The 26,302-nt window shown below is 39.7% G+C and overlaps 1 protein-coding gene across 6 annotated transcripts in view; it reads left to right on the top strand.

Moving 5' to 3' along the window:
- caskin1 (CASK interacting protein 1) overlaps positions 1–26,302 on the top strand; it is a 55,862-nt gene that overhangs the window by 13,611 nt on the left and 15,949 nt on the right. For 3 of the 6 annotated variants that reach the window (XM_088436662.1, XM_088436660.1, XM_088436659.1), the window contains exons 2-13: positions 8,203–8,254; positions 11,511–11,608; positions 11,691–11,836; positions 12,779–12,874; positions 13,017–13,147; positions 15,027–15,135; positions 16,206–16,314; positions 17,618–17,712; positions 19,511–19,628; positions 22,449–22,694; positions 25,194–25,298; positions 25,970–26,088. In XM_088436662.1, coding sequence (XP_088292788.1) covers positions 8,203–8,254; positions 11,511–11,608; positions 11,691–11,836; positions 12,779–12,874; positions 13,017–13,147; positions 15,027–15,135; positions 16,206–16,314; positions 17,618–17,712; positions 19,511–19,628; positions 22,449–22,694; positions 25,194–25,298; positions 25,970–26,088 — 1,424 coding nt within the window. The remainder of the gene's footprint in view (positions 1–8,202; positions 8,255–11,510; positions 11,609–11,690; positions 11,837–12,778; positions 12,875–13,016; positions 13,148–15,026; positions 15,136–16,205; positions 16,315–17,617; positions 17,713–19,510; positions 19,629–22,448; positions 22,695–25,193; positions 25,299–25,969; positions 26,089–26,302) is intronic. The other 3 variants (XM_088436663.1, XM_088436661.1, XM_088436664.1) reach the window with 3 other exon arrangements.

Genomic DNA, 26,302 nt, shown 5'->3' with positions numbered 1-26,302 from the left:
ATAACGAGATCCTCTCAAGGCAGCTCGCATCAGCTTAGCTGTACTCAACACCGCTGGATTTTGTAGAGCATGTTTAGATATATTAACTGAACAGTAAATATGGCGGTAGGTCATTTTTCTACCAAAAAAAAAGTCATTTCAGCTTCTCCATCATTGTGAAGGCCCGCCTGTGGTATTTCTAATTCTGGGCATGGATATTACATTTAGATCAGCTGTATACATAGCAACATCCCTAAATCCTTTATAATACTTCCTGGTGGCGCTGGAAGGGTTATACATATAGTTGCTATTATTATACGAGTGTAAATGTAGTTTGTACTGTCTTGTGTGTGTTTTGCTGCAGAAATATTGCCCTCTCTCTGGGCTAACCAAAAGCCCCCATTTGACCCCTTGTTCTTTTTGTAAAGGCGTTCCATTTGTGGCACTATGGACGGGAATAAATCGCAGACAGTAAAGATGAGTTAGGGTGTCACGTAGTATTTTATCCAACAATATCCCCGAACCAGACACAGCTAAGTACATGGAATCCCAGCAATTTGAAATAGCATGCTGATCAAAGGTCATCGAGTCCAGCTAAAATACCCATAATACACGAGATCCTATTTTTTCTTTGTGTAATTACAATACAACAAATACATTCATGACATGTAGAAGACCTTCTTTGACCCCGTTCAGTTACAATAGCTGAATTTCATTCATCTGGTCTTCATCGGTTTTCAGCAACCCGATATTGGTCCCTGGACCATTTGGTGCCAGGACGCACGTAGAGGCAGACATTTTCAATCAACAATATTGCCCTTAATATTGCAAAAACAACTTTTCATTGATTATCATTGCTCGAAAGACTCTCCTGAGCGTGTTATACTTCCAAGAGTTAGCAGCGCACTGACATACTATAGTTACCTAGCAACAGCCTTTTACCCGCTGTCAAGGTTATCTCACTGGTGGCTAACATTTGTCAAAGCAACAATACACACACACGGCTTTGACTGCCACGTACATTGTTCAAAACCAGCAAGCAGGCGCTTGCCTGTTGCTTTTTACGTGTAGACAAAAAAGTGTGCGCATGTGTGTTTATGTTCTGCCATTACTGCTTCATTCAGGCTTATTTTTCAGCTGCACCTGAGGTCTTTCCTCTTAGTAAATACTTTATCCAAAAACATACAGCTCATAGACCCATAGAATGTACATTTGAGTTAGTGTAGTTTGTTAAAAAGTGATCAGTAGGAACAGCAACTGTCAGGTTGTCAGCATCAAAGTGTGCTAGCCAATACGGCGCACTGGAGCATGCTAGCTAATGGAGGTTGTGCAAAACGCTAACAACAGGCGCCGTACAATAAAATATGTAATTGAGTCGTTTTTCGCGCCTTGAATTTCAGAACAGAAAGATATAAACAAGACTCGGGGACCAACGGTTTGTGCGGTAGAAACTGAAGAGTCAAGTCAGCCATTGTTGCGACACGCTGCCGGGAATCATTTCAAAATAAAACCATACCAAATAAAAATTGATACTATGCTGTGTAGGGATGAGAAATCTTGTGGCATTTTAATCTTGGGAACTCTTCGTTCACCTTCCATCCCCAACTACAAGTTTGATACACACTTACACTCACACTTCCTTCATGATTCATTGTCATTTGCATAATTTGTACGAACTGTACCTCTACCAAAGGCCGGAATGCCTTGAAACTATCTCAATACGTATTAGAAATAGCAAATATGATGATACATCAGCTAAAATCAAAACTTGGAGACCAAGTCAAACCGTCTTTTCCTTTTCATAATGCATCAAAGTCCGCCGAAAAAAACACATTCACGCAGCTTCGTTGTTGACCAGAAAGAGGCAATTACAAATGCGACTAAAACGGATGCATACTATATCAAATTAGGTATAAAAAATACATTTAAGCCTTGTAAATGATGCTACTTATTTCGCATTCAGCTTAATGTGATTCTAAGCGGACCTTCTCCAATATGGGGGTTGAAAATGAGAGAAAAAACTCGACCTGTACTCGGAGAAACGCGGTAGACGCAGCACCACTTTCTCATTGCGTTTCCTTGTTAAACGATGTTAAAATAGATTCCGGATTTTCTGAAAGCGCGCGGCCGAAGGGCAAATGACTCTAATGAATGACGATGACAACATCCATATGTCAAGCGGTCGGATTCATTAGCTGCCTATCGGTGCCAAATACATATTGTCCAATCAACAGCTCTGTTGTCTGTTACAGTTAGTCAACATTGATGGCTTTGCATGAGCTCTTCCTGTCCCACCTTCCGCCTCTGCCCTCCCTCTTTGCCCATCAGACGCTCCAGTCCCGGCTCTCTAATTTAATCAGCCAACTTCCTGTTTACCTGCTTCTGAAGTCACATTTATGGAAGTGTGTGCGTGTGTGTTTGCGTGTGTCTGTCTGCAGCTAAGCAAATGTGCTTATCCATTTTCCAAACTAATCAAAGCAAGCATCCTGTCTCGTCCGTTTTGCCAATTCCACTCAACGTCGAGAGATTTTTGATTTTTTCTAATTTCAATCACAACAATCACGATGCTTGGTAGAGGGACGGCCTGAGTATTTTTTTTGTGATGCCCATGAGCAAGATTTTTTGAACATTTCTCCATTTGTATATTGATTCATGGATGTTTTTTTTTTTTAAACCCTTGTTCGTACACCTTGCATTTTTTTCCCCTGATTTTGTAAATGCTTTTGAAGGCGTAATAATTAAAGTTAGTTATGAATATTTTTTTTCCTTCAACCCCTCAAATTGTTTACTGCCTTTACTATCCATACATATGCAGGTTAAATTTATTAACACCTGCAAAAAAAAAAGAAAAATGGTATGGTCTCTCTTTGTGACATAATGACACTTTAAGACATAGGCATTAACTGGTCGCTATCGCCACCTACTGTCTTGAGGTGAAACAACAACAAAAAATTCTGTTTGCTGACATAATTTGACTGCCGCTCAACGGAATGTCATAAAAATCGCAGGAAAATCAATGTCATGAATCCTATGAAGATGCATCCCAAAAATTATAATTAGAATGGTTTGATATGGTCCAAAATTTGGACAATGATCATTTTAGTCCGCAAAATCTCGCACGTCCAGCTGCAACTACATCGAAACGTCTGAACTGTTGCATTTTTAAATTTGACGTTTAATCATCTGCTGCAAATTTCAGCCTCCCTAGTGTTTTTTCCCCATCAATTCTTTTATGCTAACATAAAAAAATAGCAGAATTTCCACAATTTGTAACATACCTTCCACAAGGGTTAACCAAAGGAAAGGAACCGAAGAAAAACGAAATGTTTTCGGATGTCGAGGACGAAAGGAGAGTTTTCAGGTTATCAGACTCAGGAGTTTAGCAACATGTCGGAGTCGGGATATTTGTCGCACACGTTCGTTCCCTCCTCCACTCTCGTTGGAGGGTTGGAAGCGGATGTGTCAGGCTTACACTCAAGCGAGAGATTGCGCTGCAGAGTACATAGTTCTGCGTGGAGCCCGTTAAAGAGGTTACAAAGTATGTATTTATAGTACGTGTATTGAGCCGACTGCAATTCTGACTTCCGTTGGCAAATGGCGAAGCTGCATGTGTGTACGCAGTGCGAATCTGTGTGCGAATCTGTGTTGAAAATGATTTTGGATGCAGGAGTTAAATATTGTGTTGTTGTCTTTGTGGGAGTTGTATGTAGGTGTGTGTTTTGGTCCTAAACTTTTCCAACGTTGTATCATGGAAGAAAGCGGAATGGATAAAACTACAGGCCAAAAATAAATGCCCGTTTTTGTTTTCTTCTTGATCAGACTTAAAAACTTTAAAATCTTCAAATTTCCAAAACATGGCTCATTATACTCACCCTGCACACTATAAAACCAATCAAAGACTATTTTGGAAATAGCCTTTTCCCCTTCTGCTATCTGGATTTAAAACCTACGTTCCAGTTATATTTGTAACATGAATGCTGATAAATAGTCTCGTGTTTTCATTTATGATTCTAATTGCCCTTCTTTTTTAATGAGCGGCGTTCTAGTTTGCTTTGCCTCTCGCCGCTCTGTTTAATGTTAGCAATTAGTGCATTTTACAAGAACCGAGCCATATGGGTCGTAAGGATCTAGAGATAGCCAATAATGAGCAAGACATAACTAAATGGCTGCATTTGGCCAAATAGAGTTTCTCTAGAGGAAGCAGATTGTTTGAGGCTGATCTGGAAACAAAAATGCCAACACGCTCACATGATCATTTCTCTTCACAGCAGCGTTAGCGTTTGTCTGTGCGAATGTTTTTGTGTGTTTGTGTGTATGTGGGTGCCTGATGGTGAATCTGCCGTGTGAGTGCAAGCACACTTGCATGTGTAGGATGACAGAGAGGATGCTTGTTGCCTAGCAACCCCTCTCTCCGCAACCCTGGGCTTTGCAGTTGTGTCTGTGTACACGCGCGTGTCTATTTGCGCTTGTGTGTGTGTGAGATTATGTGTAGCTGAGGATGGAGTTCAGCTGCAACATCAGGAAATCGATATTTTGCATTTTCGGTGGTTTGTGTGCATTGCGATTAATTGGTGACAGGTTAAGTGTGCACCCCAACTCCTGCCCCTGCAGGTCACACATGAACCTAATGAAGGAAAACGGCTTATGAAATAGATGAAATGATCATTATTTCCTGTTTTCCTTGACAGTTGCATATTTATCTACTTCTTGCACAGAATTAAAAGCGGCAAAATAGACATTATCTCAGCAGGTGGTCGGAGGTTAATACCATCTGGAAAAGGCCTTCCGGTATGGTTTTTAATCATTAATTAGCAATACCCTGCTGCCTGCGACCATTATCCCCGAATGAAACATTTTAGACCAGAGTAAATTGGACAAAGAGCGAAATCATCTTAGATCACTTTCCTCCAAAAATGAACATCAAAACAGGCTTGTGTGGGTGATTTTGCGGTATTTTTTTATGTGTGGTTTGCGCTACTGTGGGTGTGAACACACTCACGTCTCGATTATGTCGCTAATCAAAATGTAATTGCAGAAAAGGGTGCAGCGATTTGTGCTTGATCAGAGTATTGGCACTGCCCTTTGTGTGGCAACAAAAAACATACACTCATTGAAAACAGAATGAAGTGGTGCTATGACTAAAATATACTCATGAAATACTTTAGGAGTGAAATACAAGACATTCACGCGTGTGTCCGTGAGGCTCACAATCTGTCTGCTTGTGCTTGTGCCCTGAGCAAATTCACTAAAATAGCATTAAACCATCTGTACCACTCTTTAGACCTGGTTCACGCTAGCGTAGCTTTACACGGACTTTCTGCTGCCAAATTGGCATTTTGTGTTCCAGCTTTGTGAAACAGTTAGGGAAGAAGGACATTTTCTTACTGCATTTCTGTACCTGATGAGGTACAGTATCTTCATTAACTCATTCAGTGCCACGGATGAGAATTTTCATCTTTAAAATTGGAGTATTAATAAAGAATGTAAAATTTATGGAGGGTAGCTGACACCCTTGACTAATGCTTAGCTAATATAAGGCAATTGAGCACTGTAGTTGGAGTTGGATGGCAGTGTTTCCACACTTACAACACAACTATTACCTACATCAATTGAAGAATGGAAGTCAATCTTTCATATGGCAGCACCCATATTTACATAGACATAGCACACAATATTCTGTTGGCCTTGGAAGGTGAGTGGAAATTCTTTTTCCAATAACGGTTACCAATGAAAGAGTTCATTTCTGTCTCTAACTTCGGACATTTTTGTACTGCAACGATCAAGTATTTTTTGTATTCGGATACCCTACCGAAAATTATAACCACTGCAAACCAAACAACATAACTGAATATCATAAGAAAACTGCGGGATTGTAAACATGTCTTGTGAACCTTAACCACAGTCAAGTGCTGTAAATATTATTTTTCTGCTGCTCGGTAGCTTGACCTGGTTTCACTTGAACTTGGATGGAATCCGATCCCCAAATCCCCACCCTGGTCCATATTGGGCCGGTCTCGCTTCTTGGCGGGACATCAAGTCTCTGTCGTCTTGTTGCACATTTTATCTATCAAAGCATTTTGATTTTATTTTTGTCGTAGCTTCTGGATAAATACTGATACATCCACATCTGGTGCTCCAGGATTATTTATTTATTAAATCTGTGACGTCCAGTGAAAACATGTTTTCCTCATTCTGTTTTTTACAGCACGCATCTTAAAATGCCATTGTGGGTCATTGATGGTCATCGTTTGCATTTTCAAAGACATTATGTTGACGGTTTAACGTGGTGGTCTGCGAACTTCCACCGCAATCATAAACATGGTTAAATTCATTCATCCAAATCCATTTTCAAAGTTCAAATCGTGTTCCCAAATCACTGTTACACATGTTTTGATGTCAGGTTTGAATATGAATCTAACTCTAAGTGTTTTTGTGACGTGTGTGTATACCAGGTTTGGAACAGGCGCTCTCTCTCCGAATTTGTCCTTATATGACGTCCTTATATGTACGCAGCCTTTGCCCTTATTTGATGACATCAGTAATGTGGGACGCTCCTGTCTTTTTATGAGCGCAGACTTAGAAGGGGCGCAGTGCATGGAAAAACAAACATGCGCACGGTAGCTTGCATACAAGGAGCGAAACAGACCTCCGTCTCAAAACTGGAAGTCAGACAGTTTTTCCGTGTGTGTTTTTGTGTCGTTGTCCACTTTTGTGTCTTAGATTTTTCCCCGCTTTTGGCTGTTTTTTTTTGTTTGACTATAAATAAGATTATTATTGATGAAAATTGTTGAAGTATACCTACACATGTATCCTTTTTAACATTAACAACAGAAAAACGCAATATAAATCAACTATCAACAACTGTTAATTATTTTTATCGCGTTTACACGGGTTACAGCTTAGTCTAAAACGGAAAAAAAGTAGCAAGTGCACCAAAGTGCCTGAAACTAAAAGAAAATGATGAAAATGATTACTTTATTGCAATTACATTCGACATGACAAAAACAAAGCCTTTTTCCTGGGATCATCCACGCCCCCCCGAAAGTAAATGATCAAATTAGATATTTGCGCAATCAACCCCCAATGCCCAATATTACGTTTAATATTTATTTATTTTTTTAATCAATTTACTAATGTTGAACATGACCTGATCAATGACGTTTGTATTTGTCATAACACATCGTAAACTACAAGACGATGATTTAAAGAATAATTTATCAGGGAAATTCGCAGTTTATGCGCAATCCTACGAACAAACGAATGCACTCGTGACCGATAAAACAAAATTCCACCTCGCACGCATACGCATGCAACAGTGCTTCTATCGTGATATCGTGCTGGCAGAAACAAACGAATCAAAAGAAGGCGAAAGGATAAATAACGTTCGACATCTTTGCAAACCTGAAAAAAAGAGTGGTGGAGAGATGAATGAATTTTCAGAGGAAAGGAATCGGGGACCGACCTATCAGGGCCAACACAACGGGTCTGTTCTCAGCTTTCCAGAGTGCAGCGCACTATTTTCCGTTCTCGGCGCCAGGGAGAGAGATGGACATAGAAGAAACATTCAGAGAGGTGAAGTAACAGGGTGTAGGCCCGAAAAGAGAAATGGATGTGTGCCTATTGGACAAATCCAAAGAGCAAATACAAATGCAATTTATATGCACATTTTAAACTGTGGAATGTATTTATATGTCAACAAAAGTGTTTTTTTTTTGTTTTTTTGTTTGGAACCCTGTTGCTTTATCAGCCTTAGCTTTCATATCTGAAGAAATGACAGAAAGTGATGACTCATAAGCTATGGAATACTTGCCTTATTCTGAATTTTATCTGAGCTCTCAGTGTGGAAGTGATGTTTCGTTGAAATAATGTGTTTTTTCAGTGAAAACTGGGGAGATGGCATCACAAATTAACAGCTAACGTAGGTTAGCCTAAGGCTAGGTTAACCATTGCCTTGTAAGACAAGACGAAAGCAAACTGTGGCTTTGCATGGCTAACCAATCAGATGCTGCTATGGGCGGGGCAGTGCTAGAGCGAGGCTCCTTGACAGTCAGAGAAGTTTACGTGATCAGACCGGCAGGACGAAGTTTATCGGCCGTAAGATCAATAAAAAAAAAAAGTCCGATACGCACCAATAAGGCGAATATCGGCCCTGATAATCCGATGGGTCGATCCTTAACGCTTTATATCCTGCAAAGAGTAATTGATTTCCCCCTTGCTTTCCAGAGTTGCTTGGGTCTGCCAAGAAGGTGAATGTCAACTTCCAGGATACAGATGGGTGAGTTCCATTATTTTCCTCCCTTTGCATTTGTGCTTTTCCCACTTATCTTTACTCTCTATGTCATCCTAACATCACCTTCCTCTTCCCCTCCTTCTCGTATTTTCTCTGCTTCCATTCCTATAAAAGCTTTATTGTCCTAGTTAGTTTTGCCTCTGTAGTGAAAAGGCTGGAGGATAAGCCCAAATCCCACTCAGATCAAATTCAAAATAGCGTTTTATGGACTATGTGTGGGTAAAAGTAAGGACTAATGCTCTGTTATTATGATTTTAGTGGTCGTATACATCTGTCTATAGCTTTCCAGTTGAGAGGTTGCGTGTGAGCAGGATGTGGCTCGGTTAGAATTAAGGTTTCTGACTTATAAAAACAAACAACACCGTTTCGATTGAATTATTTTTGTTTTCAGGGCGCTGCCGTCAGAAAGTCTATCAATATGAAAGAGTTCACATTGTTATAGAGCTATGAAGGAATCCTGTAAGAACCAATCAGGAATTAAAAAAAAAGTAATTCAGAGGGATTACCACTGTCACGACCCAGTCTCCACCAATCTGTCCATTCATTTTTTATCATTCATTCACTGAATGTATTTTCATGACAGTTGCAAAACCGGGAAAATGTCATAAAGAGGAAGTGAAAATAACGTAAGTCAGGGACGTTGTAACACGGGGGTCCACTGTATTTTTACAAATCAATTTGACAACATTGAAACGGCAAGCTAATATCATATTCCTGATTGAAAAGAAATACACAAAATAAGCCTTTTAGTGAAAAATGGACCACAGTGACACTTTAAATCTCGGTCCTATACATGGTCATGGTACACAGTAAGTTTCCCTGCCAAGACATCATTAATACTCTTGCCTTATTAAAGCAGTGATCACAGTTTTTAAGATGACTCTCAAATGATCGTTCATGGCTAATGAGTCAGCAAACGCTCATTAATGCAGGAGTCGTTTTCTCTTTTTGGCGCTCACTGGAGAGTCATTATCAAAGTGCTGGGAAATTTCAAAACGTACAAAGTCTACGGGGCGACTCGGTGGAAGAGTGTTTAGCCCGTCCGCCTCACAGTTCAGAATCCGTGCGAGCAGTATGGGCTCCCATGTAACGTGAACCTCAACCTTAATCTACTTTAGATTTTCCACTTAAGTGCGAGAGTAATGGCGTTTTAAGGGAATTGGCCGATATGTTGGAAAATTACATTGACTACCTGGACATGACATATAAAATGATGACCGACAGCTTGATGTAATTTGAAAGCAACTCTAGGATGACCTTTGGGTACACTTCAACTGTATTAAATGTATAAATCATGACAGACACTGAGAAAGGCGCATAAGGCAAGCACCTACGGGCAACCGTACATTTTTACTCTTCAAATATGTTTCTTAGTGCTTTTTAGTAACATATTCAGAGTACTTATTTGAACATGCTTTTATTTATATAGCTGGCTGTGTTCCAATATGGATTTTTTTTTTGTAACTTCGAGAAGTAGATTAGATCAGGGGTCCCCAAGCTTTTTATCACCACAGACTGGTCAATGATAGACAGTTTTACCATGGACCAAAATGTTGCAGTTAATTAAAAAGATATATGCTTGAAAATAGGTGTGGGCTGATAACTGTATTGGCAATATGTCATGATTTTGAAACACACTGTTATTTAAAACCGTCCAAATTTGTCAAAACCTGTATGTTTTTTTCCCCCGCAACTGCAGTGTGCAGCGGGAGCTTCCTCTCATTGTGTATCTTACGTGAGTCCTCTTTGGCTGCAGTTTGAGTACCACTGTAACTTTGCTACTACAGCTAAATACCCAGGTTAATGTGGCTAAGATGCTATCATATGCTACTTTTACGACCATTCTACATGATATCGAGACGGGACGCGCGCGGTTTACTGCGCTAAAGTAACGGCAGTCTCGCATGTTTTCCGCGTTCGAAAACAAGCAGGCGACATTGCGAAAAAGCAATTTCGATAGCATGATATTTTTGCACTTTATAATATCGTCAGACTCTGATATGATGATATGTTTACTGAAAAAATAGAGCTCCAAGAGTGAGAAACGGTGGAGAGAAATAGCTTCAGGACTAAGATTCATTGGAGATAGATATAAAGGAAGAGGGGTATAAATATTGCACGACATGTTTTACTACTTGGCAAAGGGAAAAGCTCCCTTCCCCTTCCCCCATGCATACATCCACTAATACTAAAAGGAGGTACAAACACACACACACACAAACAGTGTGTTGTTGTTCAGCCTAGTAAAGCATTGTGTAATGTATCCCTGCTTAACCCTGTAGGGGAAACTGGGGCTAGATTAGGTTATGACACATGCTTTTTACTCACTGTTCAGTGGGCCGTTACACCTGCAGCGTTCAAAGTGAGGGCGACTAGAAGGTCAAAGGATGCTGATGCTCTGCTATTATAGTCGCTGAAATTTTCCCAGTTAAATGGAGAGTATGCATGAGCACAGTTAGCGCCAAGGTATAATTGCCGGCAAATCAGTAACAGTTGATTTGGCGCTTAGCAAAGGAAATCCTGATCTAGAAGAGCACTCGTTGTGTTCGTTTTTTTCATGCTGCTTCAGTGTCGGTTCTGTGATGAGAAAAAAATTGAAAATTGCATTCGCTGTCAATTGGTAAGAATTGGTCAAGGTAGCAAGCGTTGAAGTTACCGGAAAAGAAAAATGAAAACAAAGAAAAGCTTATTATATTTATTCACTTACTCCCACACTTCTGAATAGAAAGTTATATTCCTGATGTTGTTTTGTTTGATTCAATCCTTAAAACAGGAATTTAATCATTAAGACGCCATTAGGGGGCGCTAATGTCAAATTGTCAAAAACCAGCAAAAACATCTGCAGTGGAGTCCAGTTAAAACACCTTTGGCAGGCTTTTATTTTGAAGTTGTTCCTGGATGCGTGTTGCGACAGCTCTAACTAGACTCACAAATTGTCGTGACTCCCGAAATAACACAATGTCATGTTCAATCATCAATCCTGAAAAAAAAAGGACTTGATTATGCCTACGATGTATTGTACCATGACCCTTGCTGGTGTTTATCGCAGCGTGTAGCATAAATTAGCTGCTAGCTAGCTGCATATATATATATATATATATATATATATATATATATATATATATATATATATATATATGTAACTAGCAAAGTATGATAAATCAGTGCTTGATACAGGTGTAATTCAAATGTTTGACACTTTTTTTTTTTTTTGCATGTCTGCTATTTTTGTCTTCTGTAGATTTTCCCCTCTGCATCACGCAGCCCTCAATGGGAATTTGGAGCTTATTACTCTGTTACTGGAGTCACAGGCAGCTGTTGACATCAGAGACCAGAAAGGTAAAATGAAAATATTCATGCAAGTACTGGAATAAGTCAAAAGACATATTTTTACCGTTCGTGTCGGTACTTTCTCGCACAGGCATGCGGCCTCTGCACTACGCCGCCTGGCAGGGGAAGGCGGAGCCTATGAAGATGCTGCTGAAATCTGGTTCGTCTGTCAATGTCCAATCAGATGAAGGACAGATTCCTCTCCACCTGTCAGCACAACATGGCCATTATGATGTGGTGAGCTATATTTAAAAAAAAAAAAAAAAAACTAATGTCCCACAATATTATGCAAAAAACGACCACAATTTTCTCTTTTGACGAACATTGTGAAAGATATTTATTTTGCTATACCAACTTCCTAGATATAATGAATTCGAAGCCAAGCTTTAAATATTTATATCATAAAAATGGCACCATTTATAAAAACAACCTGTATTTTCCTTGGAATAATAATGAAAGCGGCTCAGAGCCTCAGGACTTCCTGTCAGCTCTTGAATAACAGTGCCTTCCTGCAGGCTGCATGTGGTCATCATTTACATTTTCTTTTCATGCATCTTTTATGCCGTCGTATGTTTTGCGCTGAAAAACATTAACATGCATAAGTGAAAAATATTACCACTATACAAACATTCCTTCAAAGGAAAGGGAAGAAGAATAGATGGGAAATCAGATTGCGTACAAGTAATGATATCGGCTTCATCTTTAGAGATTTTTTTTTTTTGGGGGGGGGGGGGCGTCACTTGGCGTTCTTGAGTAGTTTAAGTTTCTTTTTTCTCTATTTACTATATTTTCTTTATTTACAGCTCAACACATAGAGCAATGCGAATGGCGAATATAAAGTGCTTATAAATATGAGCTCACCATTAACAACAAATGAGTGAAATATGATATATGATATGTTCTACAACAGCGGTCCCCAACCACCGGTCCGTGGATCAACTGTTACCGGGCCGCATGGGCCGCACTCAAAATAATATTTTAGAACTGATTTAGTTTAAAAATTCAATCATTTGTGCTTTGTTTAGCTTGAACTTTGTTTTTAGCGCCGCTTCTGGCCGCTGTTGATATTACATATTGAGAAGGACGGTGTCCTTTTGAGAGCAGTCAGTCGGTGACACGCAATTTAAGATGATTTTTTTCACTGTTCTTGTCCAGTAATTGTATTTTTTTTTTCCCCAGTCCGAAATGCTGCTCCAGCACCAGTCCAACCCCTGCATTGTGGATAATGCAGGCAAAACCCCTCTGGACCTAGCCTGTGAGTTCGGCAGAGTTGGGGTACGGATCTTTGTTTTTAGGTAGCCCGTTACAAATATCAGAATATACACAGAAATAACAAGGGCCTGTTTTGCTCTTCCCCTGTGCGTGGGCATGCATGCGTGATTGTCCCCTGTGTGTTTGTGTGTGTGTGTGTATGCAGGTTGTCCAATTATTGCTGTCGAGTAACATGTGTGCTGCTCTGCTGGAACCTAAGAAAGGGGATACCACGGATCCCAATGGGACATCTCCTCTACACTTGGCTGCCAAGAATGGACATATTGACATCATTAGGTACAACGGCCATTTACACAAAATGTGCAGATACTCACCTATAGGCGTTTTCTGCATGCCGCAGATATGTTATGATTTGCACCCAGATCCTCGTGTCTGCGGGGCTATGATGTTCAGATTAAATTGTGATCTGCAGTGAGTAGGCAACAGGTGGAGGAGAAGCTAGAGTGGTGGAGGTCGGTCCTGGAAAAGAGCAGAATGAAGGTTAGCAAGACGTGTGTGAAGATACAGGGAGAGGAGATAAAGATGGGCGGAGACTAGACCGAGATGGTTCAAACATTGGTGAATATATGCTGAATTTGGAATCGCTAGGCAGGAAGAAGAGAAGGTTCACACGTGTCGTGAAAGAGGAGATGTAAGAAGTTGAAGTGAGGGAAGAAGATGCTTGGATAGAGGCACTTGATTGGCTGTGGCGAAGGGGAGAAACCCAAAAGGAGAAGAAGATCCTCATGTCTGTGAGGCAGGACGTGCTCACGACTATAAAACACCTGCCACAAGTCTGACAGAGGCAGTGAAAATCCTATCGTAGTTGATGGAACAAAGATCTCTCTGTGATACAGATAAATGATACTCATTAAGGATGACCAGCCGTCTGCAACACACACACACACACACACACACATGCATGCAAACGCAGCAACAACAGAGCATAATTCATTTAAATGAGTTTTTCTGACAGCTTCATTTTCGGCCTTGGTTTATCTTGCTATAGTTGCATTGACCCTGACAATCAAACAATCAAATATTTGACTTATTTCCAACAATAAACCGGAGTAAAGTAATACAGTACAAGAGTGAATCAAATCATTGTGTTGAGGAAAATCTCACACAGGAAAACAGATGAACTCTAATGCTAGCCATTGAAAAAAATTGATGCCATCAAGCATTCTAATAGATCCATTTGTTTATGTTTTCAAAAAAAAAATTTCTTCACCCGTTCCCATAAAACAAGCCGAAAAAAAAACTGTATTAATGAAGCGTTTCACTCTCGCGTCAACGGCACTCAAAGTGTTAACACACACTCGCTACGTTGGGAACAGCTCATGCAAAATATATGAAGCAGCAATATTTAAATTATATGACCGATCTATTACGGCACGTTTATTCCTGGCGTGTGCGTCAAATATGCATATTACCTCGTTTGTTGAGCTAATGATCGGAGGCGGCGGCATCTAATCAACAAAATCGCTCAGTGAATTCATTGCATTTACTTTTACCCTTGTGGCATTACGTGACAAATTATGGACATTCCTTAGATTTTTTTTTATAATATCATAAAAGAATCAATGAGAAAAAAAACGCTAGGGAGCTGAAATTTTCCGCAGATGATTAAAACATGCAAAATCTCAAAATGCAACGGTTTTGACATTTCTATGTGATTGCAGCTGGACGCGCCAGATTTTGTGTAGAATGATAATCATCGTCCAAATTTTGGACCATTTAAAACCATTATAATTACAATTTTTGAGATGCATTTTAAAAGTATTTATCACATTGATTTTCCTGCGATTTTTGCAACATTCCGTGGAGCGGCAGTCAAACTATGTCAGCAAACAGAATTTTTTTTGTTGACTTGTGTTTCACCTCAAGACAGAAGGTGGCGGTAGAGACCAGTTAATGGCTATGTCTTAAAAGTGTCATATTTATTATTTGGAATACGTGTAGTAAAATATGAAAAGGAAGGAAACTCTAACTGATAGCCTTCTTGGTGTTTTCATATGTGCTACTGACATTAAGCTTCTTCTGTGTGGTTCATCGGTTTATTTCGGCAATGTCGCACAGGTTCTTGCTACCCTCTGTAATCCTCATATCCACGTTTTTTTTTTTTTTTTCCTTGCTCTTCTCGCTCTTCTCGCTCCTGTATCCGCTCTGCGAGCAGACTGCTGATCCATTCGGGAATTGACATCAACCGTCAGACCAAAGCGGGCACTGCCTTGCATGAGGCGGCCCTCTGCGGCAAGACCGAGGCAGTGAGACTCCTCCTGGAAGTAAGTGGGGCAGTAACATGATATGTAGGCAGAGGTGGGCAACTTACATTTTTTGTTGTTGCTATTTTTACCCGACCTTACGCCACCACTAGAGGGTGACATTTGACTTTTTTTTTTTTTTTTCTTGGTTCGTCATTCGTCAGGCGCTGGTCTACTTCTGTCTGCACTCATGACACACTACACTCATACAAATTTTTTTTTCTGTTTTTGTACTTACACTTAAATTTAACACCATGTCTATAGTTCTACAGCTAGACTGCAACAAATTTCAATAGATTCTTTTCCTCCTTCTCCTCCTCACTTCCTGTTACGAAAAGAGTGAATTTGGGAGCGCTGCAGAGAAAGCTTTAGCTTTATGGTGACGCAAATAAGAGCTGATGCTCTACCTCAGCCAATTCTAGACATATTTCAACATATCATTGGGAGAATTTAAGCTGCTTTTAGGGATCGCTTGTAGTGCATTTGAGGAGGTAAAGGAGCAGTAAGAAGACATTTGTCTTCATAAGCTGATGGCTGTTTGTTGTGTGAAGCATTGAAATTGCGACCGTCACATTTGGTTGAAGGTCATTGGCTTCATTTACCGACGGTTCTTGCATTTCAAGAACATTGTTCACCAATTACTTAAGCTATACCTGAAAGCGAAACAGTATAGTTAACATCGATTGTTATATGTTGCAAAGAAACATGCTACAGTATGTTAAAATGACTCTTGATTATATTCTTTTATCAAAAGTCCAAAGTGAGATGTCTGTGAAGGTCTCCCGAGGTGAGATCTTCAAATTGTTAGTCCCGGCGCGTCCTGAGGCTGCAATCGTCTTTATTCATCTAACATAAGTGTTATGTGAACTCGGTTGTGCTCTTTGGCTATTGACTGTCTCGTTAAGTCATCATAGTTAAAGACCACAGCCCGCCGTGTTTAATTATGACGGGGCGTTTAATGCTGTTCAAATGTTTTTCCTCGTGTGGAAATGCAATTAACTTCGAGCCATGCAGTATTATGAATAAATGTGTTTCAAATTTCACTTAGTGACAGTTCTTTGCTTTTCTCTTCTTTCCCCTTCTGTGTGTAGAGTGGAATCAACGCCACGGTGCGAAACACCTACAGCCAGACCGCGCTGGACATTGTCTATCAGTTCACTGCTACCCAAGCAAGCAGAGAGATCAAGCAGCTACTTCGGGGTACTGGATGCATGCATGCATGGATGCGAGTTATCTTAGCATGCTAGCTGGTTGGTTGGCTGGATGGATGCCAGTTATCTTCGCTTGCTAGCCTGTTGGATGGATGCTAGTTAGCGCAGTATGCTAGCTGGTTGGTTGCTCGATGAATGGATGGATAGATGATGGATGGATGCTAGTTATCTTAACATGCTAGCTGGTTGGATGGATGGATAGATGATGGATGGATGGATGCTAGTTATCTTAGCATGCTAGCTGATTAGATGGACGCTAGTTAGCTCAACATGCTAGCTGGTTGGTTGGCTGGCTGGATGGATGGATGAATGGATGGATGGAAGCTAGTTATCTTAGCATGCTTGTTCGCTGGATGGATGCTAATTAGCTCAACATGCTAGCTGGTTGGTTAGATTAATGGATGGATGGATGTCTTAGTATGCTTGTTGGTTGGAATGTTTGCTAGTTAGCTCAGCATGCTAGCTGGATGGATGGATGCGAGTTATCTTAGGATGCTTGTTGGTTGGATGGATGATAGTTAGCTCAGCATGCTAGCTGGATGGATGGATGGGTGGATGCCGGAACTTTTCAGCAAGTTTGCTCCTTTTAATTTTGTCAACCAATATTAACCATTTCAAACAAAAAAAAGATGTAAAATCAAAATGTGTTAAAACGTCCATCACTGAACTGATGTATTTAAGGATTTATTATGAATAGTAATGTTTTTAATAATAAAGGTAATATTAAAAACTTGTATGAACTTAGCCACTCAGGTTCCGCAAATTATGCTGACATCTTGTGACATCATTCTTGACAATTATTTCTTGTCACTGAAAGCCAAAATATTGTGGAAAAATTATTTTTGAACTTCTTTTGTGTACAAGTAAATATTTTATAATATATTAATTGTGAAATGAAACACGTATTGACAATTGACAAGTGCAATTCAATGGTTTACTAATGATGACTCCCCAAATGAAAATATGTTCCATTGTCTTGTATTTCCAAACTCCCTTCCACAAGAAGAAGTCACTTACTTGACTCATTCATTCTGGAAGAACCTACTTTGGTCGTCATGGTAACAAAATCCATCCCCTTGCCACTAGCCCACAGTATTTGGAGCGGGATAACGGTCACTGACTCATGAGCAAGGACCGCATTCAAAAGTGTGTTCCACAAGCCTTAAAAAAGTTATTAATTACCGCATACATGATATTAAGAGATTTTTTTTAAAAATGTGTCTACTTTAAGTGTAAGTGACCTGGTGCTGCAGTTTTGGATGTTGTTGAAAACTTTTCATTGTGTTTTACAGATGCATCAGCAGCTCTTCAGGTTCGGGCTTTGAAAGACTACTGCAACAATTATGACTTAACCAGCCTCAACATCAAAGCAGGAGACGTCATCACGGTACGATGCACACCTACAAACACACACACACACACACACACTGCCATAATGCCCCCCCCCCCAAAAAAAAAAAACAAAACAAAACAAAAAGGTATGTTACACTAGCCTACGGTAGTAATGCAATACCTACTTTGATGTTTAGCCGCCATGAAATATTTAATGCTGGCACTGTGTCTAGGACAAACACAAAGCGGCAGAGATGGGATCTGCTTGATCACAGTTTGGCCTTTTGGTGAATTATTCGGACTATTTTCAGAGGTTGGTGGAATCTTAAGCCTGAAACGGTGAAAAATAGTGGCCTTTTTCATCAAACAAATGAATGTGAAAGCTAAATGCAAACATTCAAAAAGAAGATGAATATTAAAGGGACGTAACATGATATGTAGGCAGAGGTGGGCAACTTACATTTTTTTTTGCTATTTTTACCCGACCTTACGCCACCACTAGAGGGTGACATTTAAAATTTTTCTTTTCCCGGTTCGTCATTCGTCAGGCGCTGGTCTGAAACATAACAGTTATATAAGTGTAACACGAAAACAAAGCCAGCTATGTTGTTTAAACATTCATTCAAACATTTGTATACATTTTATATGTCACATACACTACAAGTAAAACAAAGTGTTGCTACATAGTGCTTAGTGGAAAATAACTGCATACTTTTGACAAGCAAGCAATAAAAAGACATAAAATTCTGTTTCAGGCAGCCATTCAAAGTTCCAAAACACAATTATTGTCATGGATAGAACATTCTACTTCATATTATTAGCTTTTTTCAACATGTAGTTGCGAATTAGAGGTTGCGTACAGAGTACAGAAACATTTTAATAATTTAATTGGATCAATTCAATGAACAAAATCTGTTCTTTCTTTGCAGGGTGTGAATTCAACATTTCAAATCTCATTTAATGTGTCGTGTCACTGAGAGAGCAGTTTTGTTTGAGAACGAGTGTGTGCTGCTTTGGGTTGATTAATACGCTTGAATAAGCTAATTCAGCATTTCTCAATTACTACGAGACAAACGTATTTACTGCTTACATCCAGTCTCCAAAACCATTCATGAATATTTATGACTGTCAGGGAAGCCAAGCAGTGCCTGTTTTTCCTCCCTTAAGGCTCCGAAAGAACACATTGGCTTTCCCGCCGCGACAGAATCTTTAAACGCTCTCATTCAACTGTTAACATTGGAATGATGCTGTCTAAGATTTTGAATGCGTCTCAAAAAATCTGAGTTTTGTAAGAGAACTGTATCTTTTATCACAGTTCTCCCACTTGAAGGCACTTTGAAAGTGCTTGCCCTAATTCAATTTTGAATCACAGGACGAGCTAGAGCGTCGTGTTCGCTGAGGTTGCTCTGGCATTATTTTCAAGAAAAGAAGTGAGCAGACTGAACCACCGTCCGAGTCCATCCTTGCTCACACACAGGAATATTACGAAAACCGAGAGGAAAAAGTTCTGATGTCTCCGGCTGATTCAATTAAGTGCACCAGTTAGAGAAGGGTATTCCGCTTGACTCATTTGTTAATCGCGGTATTTTGGCATATACACGCAATCAGAAAGTTGGCGAAACCTGGATGCTGCTCAACTTCAAGTATTTATGGTAAAAAGAACCGGAAAAACAACAGCTTCTAGCGCATTCGATGTTACACTGGCGAGGTGTTCACTGACTTGCTCACAATGCGGGAAATCTGAACCACGCTCAACGGGCAACAATTATATAACTCAGCGTCTTACACACAGGTGAGTCTTGTATTTGAGGAATTACGGTACCCAAACAATATATCCTCTTCTAATCCGGCAGGTGTTGGAGCAGCATCCTGACGGACGCTGGAAAGGCTGTATCCATGACAACCGAACAGGAAACGATAGGGTGGGCTACTTCCCTTCCACCATGGTGGAGGTCATCAGCAAACGAACAGGTGCGCGCGTGTACGTGTGATTGCGAGTTGAATTTATCGTCACGAGAACTAACCATCTGATTGATGAAGATGATGAAGGCAAGGGCTTTGGTTTCCGGCAGAAACGTCAACTCAAAGCAAACAAATGACCATTTAACGTCTCTTCTCACACTTGGGGACTTTGTCGCACGATACCATGTCTCTTCTACTTTACGGGGGCAATACATCACCTCTTCACTGCTTGATGATCAAAGTACCTGCTGAGGAACAAAAAATTACTGTAAATCCATGTACTTTTTTTTCCACCTTTCATGGCTGACAGTCAGTTGAAAGAAACTAAGCAAAAACAGCTAGCATAAGAACCTAGCAATATTAAAATCTACACCAATATTATGATAAAATGTTCCATCATAGAAATATATATACGGCATTTTCCGCACTATAAGGCGCACCGTATTATAAGGCGCACCCTCAATTAATGACATATTTCAAAACTTTTTCAATCACAGTATAGTAATAGTCAAAGTAATAACAATAATAACTCAAATAATAACTCTAAACTCTCAATAGCATCATAACTCAATGTCAATACAAGCAACCTTGTTCAACTGTAAACACACAAAAGAAACAGGTAAAGCTTACTTTATCACTTCATTCCCCATCTACCGATCCCAATCGCAATATTGATTCATATATAAGGCGCACCTGATGATAAGGCGCACCATCAGCTTTTTAAAAAAAAATTAAGGTTTTTAGGTGCGCCTTATAGTGCGGAAAATACGGTACTATTTTTTTTTATGTTTTCTTTGTGGATTATAGCCTTTTTTTGTTATTTCCTGTAGATCGATAGTATGAAAATTGTTATGATAAAAGTGGTGTTTGGTAGCCTCTTTCAAAGCAAAACTAAAGGCACAGATTACAGGAACATTCCTTTAGTTTAGCTGTACATTGAATTATTCAAGTGATATAATTCAGATTTGTTTTGCTCTTGAGTGGCACAACTTTTATTTGTGGTACTTCTTGGGAACATTAAAGAGAAAACAACATTTGAATTGAATAGCTGCCCAATGCGTATAAAGTTTTAGGTTATTGTCAATACATTCTAAATTTTACATCAGATATATATATACATATATATATATAAATTGCATAACAGGAAGGTTGACCAGGTGAGGCAAACAGAAGCACATTCTGGCTCGAATCCATCCCATCATTCCACTGCACATACACAAGCTGGTGTCAGTCGTTTTTAAATGTGTGTTAGCGTTTATCCGTCAATACGGTAGTTGTGTTTGTCCGGTTTTGTGTCCACTTGTCTCAGTCAATATGAATGTGCGATGGTCTTCTTCATCTTATTTCTCACTGTGTGTGTGTGTGGTGTTCTGGTGGTCCCCCATCATCAGCATCATTCTCACCTGTAAAACCTTCTTACTCAAGTAACGATCACTTCTCATTACAAGACATCGGAACATATGCTAAGGGCGCACCACTGTCTTTTTTGGGAGGGAGGGGGGGTCCATTCATTGTGTAATTATTTTTCCCTCCATCTGTGCTCACTCACTCTTTGACAAGTGCCATCAATCAAATAGAAGGATGCTCTTTGTCACATTTCAGAACATGCAACTCCATACACTACCAGGACAAGAAACGGGCCATCCCGATACCTGCACATACATACAGTAAACACATAAATTCTTGCAAATAATTATACATAATTATAATTATAATTATACATACATAAATACTTGCAAACATACATGCATGCATGCATGCATGTGACTGAACTTGTCACTACATGTGACAAAATTAGGAAAATGTGTGCCTAATAAAGGTCGTTTTTGCCCAGTAAAGGGATAAGTATGTTTGTCACACACTTAGCTAGTTTTGAAATCAGAGGCCGGAAAAACTAACAAAAAATGGAATGAAAAGAAATCAAGAACATATATGTCATTTCCATACAACGTGGAATGAGAGCTGCACAATTAATCGCATTGACTGCCACGGTCAATTAAGCCGATATTAACATTTAAAAAGCCAAATCGTGCACTTTGTCATCCTACCACCGGGGGGCAATGTTTCCCTCATGTTGCATGACAAGAGCCTCTGCTTTTCTCACCCTAACGTATTATTTACCAGTGTGAAATGGCGTTGAGTTTCTCACCCGATTCCTAATAAATAAAGTGCTAGCTGTGGATCGAAACCCGTTTTGTAAAAGCCGATTTGAAAAAGTTCAGTTTGAAACGACATTGACTGCTAATTGATTAAAATTTGCTTAAAAGTAAACAATGTGCTTGGTTCTAAGCAGGCTTGATTTTTTTTCATTTGTTTGCACTTATTTACTATGTTTATCTTTGTTTATTATTATTATTTCTAAGTATCAAGCCTTGTTTATACACTGCATGTTAAAAAAAACGGTAATAAATAGACTTGTTTGAATAATAACCAAAATAATCGTGATTATTATTTGGGCCATAATCGCACACACACACACACACACACACACACACAAAGGTATCTTTCCATCAGTTCGATCTCTTAACATTTGTGTGCGTTATGGATCTTCAGTTACTAAGAGCATAAATTAAAATCAGTTTCATTTTCAACTTCATCACGAGAGCACCCTCATTGGTCGTTCCCTCCTCTCAAGCGTCACGTGACTTCCTCACCTCCCTCCTCATCGTTTTAGTCTTAACGTTAGCCTTCTTTGTTTATAATTTTTTCTTTTTTTTCCCCCCTTCCCTTTTCTTATGTTTCTTATGTCTCCCTTTTGTTGTTTGTTTCGTGGCGGTGGTTCACTGTTGGCTGGTTGTGTGTGTGTGTCGTCACGGTGCGTGTATCTAGGTTTGGCCAGCACAGTCATTTGCACTCAACAGTTTCAAAAGATACCGCTGGTTGCCCCGGCGACGGTTGCCCCCGCCAACGTGGTAGTCAACGGCAACGACACCACGTTCCATCAGATCCATATCCTGCCTCCACCGCCTCCTCCTCCACCACATTCCCATCAGCCACTGCTTCCACTTTTCACTTCCTTTGGCTATAACAGGTCGCCCGTGACGACCCCACAGGGAGACACACCCACTGCCCCAGGTACACGCCCCCTTTTCACTATTATTACTATTATTATTATTACCAAAACTTCAAGGGATGCTTTCTGCTTCTCCGTAGTTATCGCTGACCCAAAAAGCTCATCGACTATGAAATATTATAATTACGTCTGGGAAGGCATCCTTTAAAGTTTTCTGTTATGGGTCATTATTTATGTCGATTTATATGTTTGTTATTCACGTTGACTTGCTTTTGTTTTTGTTGACGCCGTTGTCATTTTCCATTATTGAGACCTACATCATTACTTGGCAGTACTAATAGCGCGGAAGCAAATTCACAATAACCAAATCCAAATGATTAATACTCCATCATCATTATCATGACGATTGCGCACTCTAATTGTTGATAGTGAACACAAATCATGGTTCAGTTTCTCGGATTAATTTTAGTTTATTGAGGACGAACTCAATAAATACATTCATCGCAGCGCAGCATTTTACAACACATTACCTGAGTTGATTTTTTTTAATTTATTTATTTATTTTTATTAAGTCCTATGATTAAGTTTTGCTCTCCCAAACGCTAGGACAGCCCTTGCACATGCACGCAGAAAAAAAAAAGACATTTAACCTCTCACAACAAGACACGAGCACCGCAAATACTTCAACTTGAAACGGGCGCGAGAACAAAGTTGACAAATGTCGGGAAAAAAGGTTTTTTGAATCAGGTGTTGGCTAGCCTAAATGTGCATGACTTCATTCTTCATCGCGGTCCTTCGGCGGACATCATGGAGGGATGCAAAACGGGCGCAAGAAGGAGCTGTGTGATTTCACCAAACGGAAACGAGAACTTGTGCAACTTGCGTGTTTCTCTGGAGCGCTGTCGCTCACACATTTCAACCATTCATAAACTACACGGATGCTTATGATGGTTTATGACGCTCTCCAAATGCACTTACAGCAGCTTCATTCTTATTAAGACCTACATATATAATCACAAACGGATGGCTGTATTATATATGTATGTGTATGTACATGATGGCACGTGTATATACACAGAAAATCATGTTATGAATTTTTTACGTGCAATGGTTTTATACATGTTTTCATATATCTATATTCTGTATTTTTTCTGTGTGTAAATGTGTACTGAGAGTGCAAGTGTGTGTGAGAGAGTCTCTTTTTCAAAATAATAACATGGGAGCAGAGCTAAGAAAGTTTATTCCGAGTCAGAGCTTTGATTTAGTTGTAGGCAGAGCAGATTATTCGTTTTTTTTGTTGTTGTTTTTTTTTTTTTGCCAAATATGAACTAACAAGTACAGTTCGAGTAAAAAAAAAGTACTTGTTGCAACTATTGCATTACTATATATATTACATAATAAGATAAAAAATCGATTATATATATAAGAAAAATAATAATAATAAATAACATGTAAAATACATTATAATATGAAACGTATTGTTTCATTTAGTCAGATAAAAAAAATATTTGATTATACCTGTAGATATAACTTGTCCTACTATAGTAAATTTTCTTTTATTGCTTTTATTTAGCTTTATTTGCATTATACTTAAAGTGTCAGCTCGTCCATTTTGATTCTTAGTACCTATGATTCCTTGTCCTAGAAAATGAAATTAAAAAGCAGTCACGCTCGACAGTCTTACACCATAAACTAAAGTGTTAGGTTTAGGGTAACCCTAACCCTAATCCTCATGTAAACCAGCTTGAGAATTTTTTTTATCTCATAATGAAGCAAAACCAAAAGAAAGTTCCATTTTTATGTACCCTAATTAATAACTGCGTAATGATGAATTTAACTCTTTCAGTGCCATCGACGAGAATTCTCTTCTTTAAAATTGCATACGTTGTGTGCCAATGACGAGAATTCTCGTCAAATACATTTTTTTTTTTTTTTTAATGAAAGGAAACCTGACACCCTTGACCAGTGCTTATTTTAATTTAAATCCAGTCCTCAAATAAGTTTACTCATACTTTTTTTGTTTTGTTGAGGTTAAAAATGCTTCAGTTTTGGGTATAATCATACAGTGTTTATAGATATGAAAGGTTTTCTCTTTCTTAGTGGGGGCTTTTCAAAATATAATTGAGAAGCACTGTATTAAGCATTTGAGCATTGCAGTGATGAACTGTGAACATTAGATGGCAGCGTTGCTCACGGTGGGTAAGAAAGCTATACATACTTCAGTACACATACATTACATACTTGTAATTCAAAGTAAGAAATGGAAATCAATCTTTCCTTGCATAAAATATATAAAATAAATGAGTGAAGACGCTCAAAATCGGATGGCACCGAAAAGTCAAAAGCTTCATTAATCAGTCTTAAAAAAAAATTCTGCTTTCAGCGGAACCCTGAACAGATCTGAAAGGATAATCTCCCCGTTATGGCTAATATGGTTCAATATGAATCAGTGAGAACTAAAACAACTCACGAAGCCGCCAAAGATTTCCCAACGTCGAACAAAGTCTCTTCGGACCAATCGGGACCCAGTTAGCAGCTAACGGGAGTGTCCTGTGTTGAAGGTTGTCGTGGCTCAGAGGCAAGTCCTCACAGCTCCCCCACCACGTCCTGTGGGCCCCATGGAGGCTCCAACGAAGAGATCTGGGTACTGCGCAAGCCTGTGGCAGGTAACTGAGCCGCACTGCGCTGAGCCCTCGGATCCTTCTAGACTCCAAATCAGGCATCAAGCAGTATCTGGCGTCCGTTCAAAAAATCCCAAAAGGAAAGCCTTAGTCCAGTCCTTAAATGTAAAAGCAATTATTTGGCGATTGAAAGGTCATCAGATACTCTTTGACCTGCGAGAAGTCATGTCCCGCCGTCCTTCCATCTAGAAGCTTACCTAAACTCGGGGAACTTCATGTTTCCGACTGCGGCCATATACATTGGTCTGTGGTTTGTGTGGACGGTATGTATGGAGGTCTAGGCAGCGAGGGGACTAGAATCGAAACAAGAGTGCGGCGTAGAGTGTGCCTGTCTGTGCGTTTTGTGTCCAGCGAGAAGTGTCTTATTCATGCCCCTCAATCGTCCATCCGTCCAATGTGTCCCATCCCATGCTGCCTAGTGCATTTCAAAGGAGAGTCAACAATTATCACTCTGTCTTGGATATCGACCAAACCGCTCCAAGTGTGTGTACGCGCGTATGTTTGTGCGTTAATGCATCCATTTTTGTGTTGCGTGCATGCATCTGCGTGCAATGACATCGTTTTGGCCGGTTGCATGCATATGATTGCATATCCGTCCTCGTGTGTGTGTTTGTTTGTTGTGTGTGTGTGTGTGCGTGTGTGTGGGTGTGTTGCAGGTGGAGACCGAAGCAGTATAGGAAGTTCCGGCAGCGTGACCAGTGTGAGGTCATCAGGCAGTGGTCAGAGCGCTGGAAGTGCGACACACATCCTTCATGCACAAGCGGAAGGGGTTAAGGTATAATGTGCATGGATGTTTTAGATATATTTTGGATATCAGAGGTCCACAATTGTCGGTTTGTTAGACTGAACAACGACTGACTGCTCTCAGTTGAAGCAACGCCGTCCTTCCTCACTACAAAGCGTAATATCAACGGCAGCCAGAGGAGGTGCCAAAAAACAAAGATCGAGCCAAACACAGCACAAATAAACGAACGGTTAAATAAGTTCAC

Source organism: Hippichthys cyanospilos, chromosome 16 (assembly GCF_059441005.1).
Source record: "Hippichthys cyanospilos isolate Australia breed blue-spotted pipefish chromosome 16, RoL_Hcya_1.0, whole genome shotgun sequence".
Taxonomy (NCBI): domain Eukaryota; kingdom Metazoa; phylum Chordata; class Actinopteri; order Syngnathiformes; family Syngnathidae; genus Hippichthys; species Hippichthys cyanospilos.
This window is presented reverse-complemented; position numbering and strand designations above follow the sequence as displayed.